Raw genomic sequence first — 9,930 nt, forward strand, 5'->3', positions numbered from 1 at the left:
GCAGAGAGAGCCTCACACCAAGGGACCACAAAGAGCCTACGTGGAAGAAATGTGACAGTGACAAATTAGACAGCCAGATACATGATGAAAACAGAGAAAGTGCTCAAAAGGAGCACTTTTCCTTAGGTACAGCAGTATTCCAGCACCTTTTATTCAATATTGAGGAGGATTGGTTAATTTTAAACTTTCTTTTAGTATTTACATGAAATTTCATGCAAGTACAGCTGCAAGCACCTCAGTGTTATGGCAGTTCCTCTAAGGAGACTACTGGATCACCTCATTACTCCAGGAGTCCCTTAAATCTGTGCCACACAGGGATATTCCCTGCTGAGAAAAGAGCCTGTTACTACCTTTAGTATATTGTACATCAAGCCTCTCATTTTTTGAGTCCATTCTTACCTACTCAGGTGCATTAAATTTAGTTTTAGCTGACACCTCAAACATCTCTGGAAGCCTCCCTTATGCTGTTTTCTATTTACTACACTGTGGGCAGCAAAGTGGTTTCCTATGGAAAGTAGGACAGCACTACTGAATGCTGCTGGCTGCCTGGGAGCTCAGGGACAGCTTATTTGCAACTACTGCATTTGTCTGGGGATGAAAGTCACTGCTGTCCAAGAGTCACTGTTCCCCACTGGTCACTGGCATTCCCTGCTAAAAGAACTGAGAGGCCTATTTCAGGCATGGATTAGCAGAGGCACTGTTATCCCCCTTAGCAATCAAGATGTGCTCTGTTTTATTTAGCAACACCTGCAGACTATGCAGGTTACAATGAGCTGGTTTAGGAGAGTGGTGTTTAACCCTTTCTGGACTTCTCCAGTGATCAAACCATCAGGTTGTGCTGGATGAGACACCATGGGGGCTGGGGAAATTTGAGGATCTCAAGGAAATTGTCCAAATGCTTAATCCCTCACTGTCTGATATTTAAGAACCAAAAGGACACTGGCAGACTGTTGAAGAGCAGGACTAAAAAAACCCCAACAGATACCTGCCTGGGTCCTCCTGTACCCTCAGGCTAACTACATTTCTTCTCCCTGTGTCCTTTCAGAACGTGGATGAGCTGGACATCAGTGAAGGAGACATTGTGGTTGTGATTGCAGAAAATGAGGATGGCTGGTGGACAGCAGAAAGGAATGGGCAGCGAGGCTTCGTGCCAGGCTCTTACCTGGAAAAGCTTTGATGAAATGAAGCCCCAGTCCTCAGACTGTACAAATATTCTGTTACTGAAAACACCCAGCACACAAGGTCTGCTTTAGCTGACCAAGGGCATCCCAATAATAACATTTTCTACAACTACCAGTCAGGAAATTACCAACTGACCATGTTTTTCTCTCCCTTGCTCCTGCCTCATCCCATTATTTTCCTGGCCTCTGCTATCTGAAAAAGACATCTTCACTCCTGAGAGATTAGGACTAGCATGTTTTGGCACAGTCCTACCCTCAGCACACTGTGCTGCCAGCAGCGTTTCCTGGCAGGAAAATCCTGCCCAGATCTCAGCTGTGCAAAGGGAAAAGATCACAGAAGCAAGTGCAGGTTCTCCAGGAGGGAGGACTGTCCCCATCCAGCCTGGGAGCCACTCTGACAGCCACAACCCCCACATTCTCTGCCATGGGTCTCTTTCTCTCCATGCACAGGCCATTTTTGACAGAGGATGGATGAAAACACAAAACCAGTGAATGCAGCCAGAGGTGCACCTGAAGGAACAGAACACATCCCTGGTAGGAAACATGAGGCACTCCCCATCACAGCCATGTCCTAGCACAGTGAAATCCATGCCAGCCATGGCTCTGCTTTGCACTGGGTTCTGAGCTGCCCTGCAGTGTCAGCAGGGCAGCCTCCCTCCCTTCCACCTCTCAGCCTCTCCTGTCCTGCCACTGGCTGCTCTGGCTCCATCTGCTGCCTGCAGCTCTACACCTCTGAGACAGCTGGGACCTCCTGGGTAATGTGCTCACTCCTCAACAAAACCTCTTCAGAGATGTTGCACCCTTCAGGTTCACCCTACTGCACAGATTTCAGCTCTATCAGTCTTTCTAGTTTAATATTTAAGATTGTTTCTGTTACTCTAATGTACAAGGGATTGATGGATAGTTTCTGCCATTCTTCCCTTTTCAGTATTTCAAGATAATTTAAAAAAAATTTAAAACTTAGTGATTTAATTTGAATCAGAGCAAACTGTTTCTGGGGGCACAATGACCATCTGCCAAGGTTTCAGGTCATAAAACTGAATCAAGACAATGATCTTATTGCTGCCCAAAAGGCATGGAGGAGAGAGCCACTGTTAGCTCAGACACACAAGAAAGGCAAGAGAAATTTAGACAAAAGAAGAAACTGCAATGGTCAATGCAATCTGTTCTTAAATGAAACACGGTGAAGTTCAGAGGCAGTTGCAGTATCTTAATCAAATTCTTCCTTCAAGAATGGAACAGAAGTTGCTGCAGCCCCTTTTCCTCTGGCTGCCTGCAGTCCTTTGCACAGGACCTTGTCCTTCCCAGGCAGCACATCCACATCAGGGCTGGAGGGCTCCAGCCCTGGCATCAGCACAGGCTGGGGAGGGGCTGGGCTGGCACTGGAGGCAGCACAGCAACAACAGCAGTGCTGGCCCAGGCTGGAGAGGGAGGAAAGGTTTCTGAGAACACACCTCAAGGGACAGGTGCACAATGGCTTCAGCTTGGCCAGGACATTGTGAGTGGACAACCACAGCATCCCTTGTGAGCTACAGCAGGAGAGGAAACCAAAAGCACAAGAGAATTAATGTATTTACTTCTGGAACACTCAATAATCCACAAAGAAGACTGTATTAAAGCAATAAATAAATAAGTTTAGGTAGATATTTTGCAGATGATCTTAATTAAACAGAAAAAAACCCCCCAAAACCACTGAGATGCACCTTCTCTAATGATGTGGGTGGGCCACACAGATTTTGCAGGACTCTTCACTTCTCTGGGGGCCCAACCTCACACAAGGCACTGCAGGGCCCAGTCCTGATTGTCCTGAATCCCTACTGCAGACCATCTTTGCTTCCAAGGAGCACATGATCTACATCACCAACAGACAGCTGCTAGAATGGGGGCTGCTCTTTCTCTCCCATCAAATCATTCCATATTTTTGCTGTTGAAGTCAGGAAACAAATTTCCTTTCCACCAATCTCTTCTTCTGCCAAGTGGTCACTGTTGAATGGCAAGAGGCTATAGGTATTTCAAAATCTCCCCAGTCACAGCATTTGGGTCCCACATGCTAACTCCAGACTGTTCAGGAAATGAAAAAGCAGCAGCAATATTTTCTCATGAATCCTCTGCTTCACATGGTCTAGATATGGCTTGGAACTACTTATCAGCCAAATTCTCAGTTTGCCCTATCTGTGTGGCAGCACTTGCCACAAATAGAACAGAGATATCAAGAAATACCCACACCCTCTGAGAACACCCACATTTTAGGTGTCATCCATCTACCCACCCCCATGAGCAGGAAAAGCAGGAAGGGCAGTTGTAGGTTACTGCCTTAAAAACATTGCCCCTATCAACATTTCCTCTCAAGTTTGGTAACATTTGGGCAATAAAACTGACACAATCAAGTTATTATTAAATTTTCAGCTAAAATGGGAAACTGAAATGGGCCCTTTGCAGTGGCATTCTTGTACTAAAGTCAAAACACGTGTATTGTTCTCTTTTATAATTTACTACCAATTAAGGAGAAGAACAGGAAGACCTGCATGAAACAACATTTAACCAATTTAACCACATGTAATTAGGAAGTGTCTGCAAGTGTCAGGTGAGGCCCATCTCTGTACAGAACCGATTTCTGCACATTAAGAACCCACAAGTAACAACAAAGTAGTATCAGACTAGAAAGAGAGAGATCCAACAGACCCAGCTCTAGGACAGCCAACACAGTCAGGCCTCCTGCCAAGCTCAGTGATCTGTAGAGCCATGCAGCTTCCAGCATTCCCAACAACTAAAAGCAAGGGCAGATAAGAGGAAGAAATCAACATCTTCCCAGCTGAGCATGTGGCAACAGCAGGAGCACAGGGACTGTTCAAGGTCTGAAGTGTTCACCACCTCCCCAGGGAGCCCTGGCTCGAGCTGTAGTGTGAACAGCCCCAGCACACTCAGCCAAAGTGGTGGCAGACCATGGACAGAAGGCATAAACAGTAGAAACTCTTACCTTGGCTCCCTTCCTGTCTCCAGAGGTGAGCTGCTGGTGTGAGTCTCCTCAGCAGAGGTAATTTTCTCCTAGTTGCAGCTCATACCTCACTGATTACTGAATGCAGTTGAAGTGGAAGCACATTACAAGCCAAGCACCAGGTGTGAGTGTCTAACAGGAGCCTGGGTGGGCATTAAGGAGCACCCAGCCTCAGCACTGGTGGGTAACACACGCTTTGGGGTACCACAGAACCTCTTGGCAGTATCATTGTGCAGGCTTGGAGAGCACAGGGGACTCTCCATCACTGCTATCCAAACACAGCATGAAAAGTCACTGTTAACCTTCAGTGTGGAGTGGCAACAGCTCTGTGTGGAACACGACAAACTGTACAGCCCTGAACAGCAGCCTGGACTGCTCAACACCATCTCTTGTCCCTGGCTTTCTTGTTCTCCATTTTGCAGGGCTGGGGCATTGAACACAAGAACAGTCCCAGCCACACAAGTACCAGAATTTCCCATGTCCTCAAACAGGAACACACAGAGCTAGTGAGCAAGAAAGGAAACAAAGTTGTGATGCTGAGTCTTATCTGCCTTCTGGAAAACAAATGTCTGCTGAGGGACTACAGGGGCTAATGGGCTGGGTTTTGTAGGGGAAGAATACTTGTGTGGAGAATTAGATTCTGGAAGAGGAATTAGTGTCCTGCCTATGATCGTTATTTAACAAAATGCCAACACTGCATTTGCTTGAGAGGACAAAGAACTGGTCAAACTGTTAGCCATCATCTATTCTTTGTTAGCAATTACCTAAATTCAGCAGCCAGCTCACATTTTGCTCAGAGCTACAGTTATCTCCAGATCTGTGCACTCCTGGATCCTGCACAGTGCAAATCTGGTCTGTTTCTAGAATAGCTGGATAATCATATTTCCATCAAATTAGCCAGTTACACACGGTACAGTGCTCAACTTGTCCTTGTACCAGCTGCTAAAGGACGGCTGACACCTGATCTGGCACCAAGCTGCTGGGGCACCATTAAGAGCACATTTACAGCCTATCACTGCTGCCTGCCATGTGGCTGCAGCCGGTCTGTCCCACACACTGGCCCAAAAGGTAGATTTACTGCGTTGCTCCATTCTGACTGAAAGCACGGACCGAATCTCACTTTTACATAGAGATCACCGTGACCTCCCAGCAAAATCGGCAGAAATCAGAACTGATATCTCTGAAATTTCTAAGGGGAAAGACAGTATCATCCAAAACCACCAGGCAAACAGAACTCAACTTGGAGCACAGCTTCGAGTTTATAACCTGGGCCTCTACATATCATCCATCCTGAGGACTGAGGGTACAAAAGAACCGGAGGTGAAGTGGGAACAGATAGCCCGAGAGGGTGTTTGAAAGCAGGAGGAATTTCTCTTAGCAGACCTAAAAAAGCCAGTGTTAACCAGATTTGGAAACATAAATCAGCACACGTATCCCAGCTTTGCTGCCCGAATCACCAAACCAGGGCAGACACAGAGAATTAACGAGTAAGCAGCGTGTTAATAGGTGCAATGCCGAATGAGGTACAGCTGCATGAGTGGTGCTTTGACTTGAATTCTCTTTGACTGAAATTCAGGCATTCGCCGCAGCCTCTGCCTCAGGGTAAATGGACACACAGCACAGCTCAAGACATTCCAGCCTAAACTTGAATGAAATGTCCTGCGTGCCGGATTACACACTTGGATTGTTCAAGCAGCCCAGGCTAAACCCTTGAATAAATCAATGGCTTTGTGAAGCAAAGGTGTGACTCTGGAGTTTCCCCGTTCATCACGGGGAGCTTGTAATCCGCTCTGACCCCGAGCTGGAAACCCTCCTGGCACACTCAGCATTCTGGTGATTGTTCAACTCCAGACCCAGCCTTAAACAAGCGAGCACTGGGTGGTGGTCGGATCAATATTTGCTGGAAAATCTCGTACCAAAGGACAAATTGTATTGTGTACGCAGTGCTTGTTTTGCAATAGGAGTGGCCGGCTCTGAGGAAGGGGCTGCACGCATGAGATACACTCAGTGCAGGGAGCGTGTGGGGGAGTTCAGCGCATTCCTCTCCACGCTGCAAGGGCACAAATGCTCAACAGCTGCATCTAAAGATGAATTGTTCTGAATTTTTAAGCCAAAACAGTCCATGGAGGAACTTCTTGGGAAACTGGTGAACTTTAACCTTCCCAGGATAAGAACGCTACCGTAAGTGTGAATGGGAAAGCTTTCAATGCACTGATAGACTTGAGAAGTGCTTTGTCTTTGGAGAAGAGCTGCACAGCCCTTCTTGTGTCTGAGCCCGGGGTGAGCAAGAGACTAAAGCGACAGTGACTTTGTTCTGCTAAATGGCAGCTAAAGGTTTTACTAGGTCACTGCTCAATTCAGCCGCCATGGGAGGGTTCAAAACCCAAGAGGGAGAAAAGGCAGCTGGAGAAACGCATCCTCCCTGCTCTGTAGGGTCCTATGTCAGCTTCTGTAACCACAGCACTTATCGGCACAAGCTCTAAATTTAACTTATGTTTCCTCAGTATCTGTAACGTATCCTCAAAGCACCATTTTTTAATACTGAAGGTATTACTGTACAGGGGAAAACAAAGCTATCAGGATAAACGTTGGATTTAAACTTTCAAAATGGACATTGCACTCAAAGGGCAAAAACAGAGTGCAAGGCTACTAGCAACAAGCATGCTTCCCAAGGCTGGGGCATTCTCCAAGCCCTGGAAGTACAAGGAGGGCTTAGTTCTACAGCATGTACTGGGAACGGTGCCTGGGAAAGGCTGGCACAGGACTCAACGCCACAGGTGATTTATCCCTCTCCTCTCAGCTGAGCATGTGTGAACAGTACCTCTGCACACACCTCATGTGCTGGCAGACTTGTTCGGTGCAATCCAATGGCAGACTCATTCAGAAAAGAGCAGATCTTGTTGCTTCCTTTGTCCAGTTGGGAGAAACTTCAGAGCTTCATTTCAGAAGCAGTTTTCTAGACCAGACTGCTTTTGCGTGCAAGGCGTCCTAGATACTGTCAAGCCCCACAACTGCCAGTGGTTTGCTTAAGCGTTTTATTTACATGAGGGAAATGTATTCCAGTTGTTCAGTCATGGCCCGACCTAGCAAAGGTCTGGCAGGACAGCTATCCTGGAAAATGCTTATTGTTTGAAATGGGTGAAAAGAGCTGGTCCCTGAAGCACCAAACATCCAAATGAAAGCAAGGCTTTGTCTGTCTGTCCTCTGGAGTGGCAACAGGAACAGCTCCATGGTCCTACACTGCTGTGGCTCACATTAGCCACTCTGCAGGTTCCCTCTGGCAGAGGAAGAAGTTTCAACTCAAAAGCTGTGACGTATCTTTAGCATTCAGGGTCAAGAGAAGCAGGAGAGAGAAAATCTGAGGTTCAGTGCATATCACTAGATTTTGCTTGCTCTCACTTGTGCAGGTTTAAGTTCATGTTCACACTTATCTATAGACTCAGCCCTGCTTTTAAATGATGAATAAAGTGTACTTTGTGCTCATCTACAGTGTAAATATCCCATACAAAAAAACTGAACTCCTGTCCTGGAGTCCAGGCACCAAAAGAAGCAACAGCTGCTGCCAGGCACAGAGCCAACAGGGATTACTGCAGTCACAACAAGGACTAAATCAAAGGCATATGCCTGGACTAAATATGTATTGTGAGTACAAAACCTGTACTGTGAAAGCAGCTGCCAGAAATAAAGGAGCAGTTTGACAAATCTAGTATTTACCTGTGCCACCCCAGGCAGCTGCCAGGACATGAAATGTCTGGGGTACAGCACAAGGCCATGGAGCAGCTGTACAGCTGTGCTTCCCCAGCACCTCCTCCTAGTTACAAGTGGTCTGCAAATCAGCCTTGTTTTAAACACCAAACTGTCTGTTGTGGTGCACAGAAAGAAACACCACTTGCTGCAGGACTACCTCAGACTATCTTGTAGGTTTTTTGCAGATAATCCATTAATGGGGAGGTAGAAGGGCAAAGTTTACACTACTGCTGTGTAGGGCACAGGCAAATAAAAAATCAGATCATACCCAGACTTTCAACAGATCAGCAGCAACATAATTCTGCTACCTGCCACTCTTGCTCTCTCCTCCTCAATCTCGTTAAGTGAAGAGTAGCCCCAAAACTGGATAGAAAAACAGCAAACCCATTTTTCACAACAGACATGAGAGACTGGTGCTGAAGCAGTCCAGGAATGTGAGACTGATGTGCAGTACTGGGAAACAGGCTAAGATTGCCAGCACCTTACCCTCCCACAGCCAGCACAGCCTACAGCAACCAGCTCTGCTGCCACTTTACAGGGCACTGCATCACATCAACAGTTTGGCAGAGGAAGCTTTGTGCTCCCATCAGATGCAGCACAGAGGGAAGTCTGCTCTGTGCCTTTCAGCAACAGCCCAAGCAGACATCATGATTTAAAAGATGCTACCCCCAGAGAGATTTCCAACTGCTCACTGCAGCTCCAGGGGAAACTGATCAGCTGTTAAGAGGCTGCAGAGATCAGCAAGGAATGATTACCAACATGTGTTTTGAAAAAGACCATGGAAGTAAAATTAAACCTATTATGTGTAGCAAGGAGAGCTGCCCCAGTCAGTAGGGTGACACCCAAGAGCACAGACTGCCACCTGAGCCTCTGCCCTGCCTCTTGCATTCTCCAAACACTGCAGTCACCCCAGAGCTGCTGCTGCAGGACACAGCACAGGGAACAAAGATCCACTGCACTTGCAGACTTGTGGTGCATTGCAGAGGGATTTGTCTCAGGCCCAAGATTAAGTCAGTTACAAGACCCACTAACTGTACTCAAGAATATCACTGATGCTGTTATCACCAGCACTTATCTCAAATCTCATCCAGAGCTGCAAGGACTGAAGAATCTCATGAGCTGTCCTCTTCTGGCTATCAAGGCAGAATTTTTTTTTCAGTAACTTTGTTAAATTGAGCTTGTTAGACCACTTCTTCTCTGTTTGATAAGGCAAATATAAATGATCATGCTTCACTACAATCTGAATAAGACCCTCCAGTTCTCATGAGCCTCTTACGGTGCACAGGAAATGATTCAGACTGAGTGAATCTGCATGGAGCTCACCTGGAGCAGTAAACCGTGCCTGACCCAGAGGGGTTCAACACAAATTGGAATTGCCTCCAGGGTTTTTTAATTGGGTTGTCTTATTCTCACTGCTATTCAAGTGACTGAGGTACAGTGCAGTGCAAGTCTTGTGCTTTAATGCCTTTCAAGCACATGAAGAAGAGGCTCATGAGAATTGCCCTCTCAGACTCTTCAGCTGCAAGATAGCCAAGGAGAAATTGATACAGGAACTTGAAAGACTAGACACAGAAATCAGGGGAAAACAAGAGCTAAAATGAAACTCAATCATCCCTTGTTCCATAAAACACACTGGCAGATATGAATATTAAGTAGGAAGGCCAAACTACAGCCACGCCAACAGTCCTGCCTAATGCAAACCAAAGTTTATTCATTGTTCCCAGCTTCAGTGAATCACACAAAACATGGTGTATTAGACCCTTGCAAGTCTGTGCTTGGTTGGCTTTTTGGGGGAAGTGTGAGGGGTGTGTGAAGTTTGATTTTGTATTTTAGAACCACCACCCTAAATTTATTAACACATCCAAGACCTAGTACAAACTGTGCAATGCAAGAAGGTCACTGGTTCCTAGAAAAAAACCTAATTCACAGCAGTTAAAAGTTCAGTTGGGCTTTGCTTAGATTTTTGAAAAGTTGTAAAATATTGAGTAGTTTCCACAATCCAGCACA

At 46.3% G+C, this 9,930-nt stretch overlaps 1 protein-coding gene across 5 annotated transcripts in view; it reads left to right on the plus strand.

Annotated features, from left to right (window-relative positions):
- PSTPIP1 (proline-serine-threonine phosphatase interacting protein 1) overlaps positions 1-1,630 on the plus strand; it is a 44,092-nt gene extending 42,462 nt beyond the window's left edge. For all 5 annotated transcript variants that reach the window (XM_079318406.1, XM_079318407.1, XM_079318405.1 and 2 more), the window contains one exon: positions 1,046-1,630. In XM_079318406.1, the coding sequence (XP_079174532.1) occupies positions 1,046-1,177 (132 nt within the window). In that variant the 3' untranslated portion in view covers positions 1,178-1,630. The remainder of the gene's footprint in view (positions 1-1,045) is intronic.
- Positions 1,631-9,930: the final 8,300 nt, after the last annotated feature.

Source organism: Erithacus rubecula (genome assembly GCF_903797595.1).
Source record: "Erithacus rubecula genome assembly, chromosome: 14".
In the NCBI taxonomy this organism is placed as follows: Eukaryota; Metazoa; Chordata; class Aves; order Passeriformes; family Muscicapidae; genus Erithacus; species Erithacus rubecula.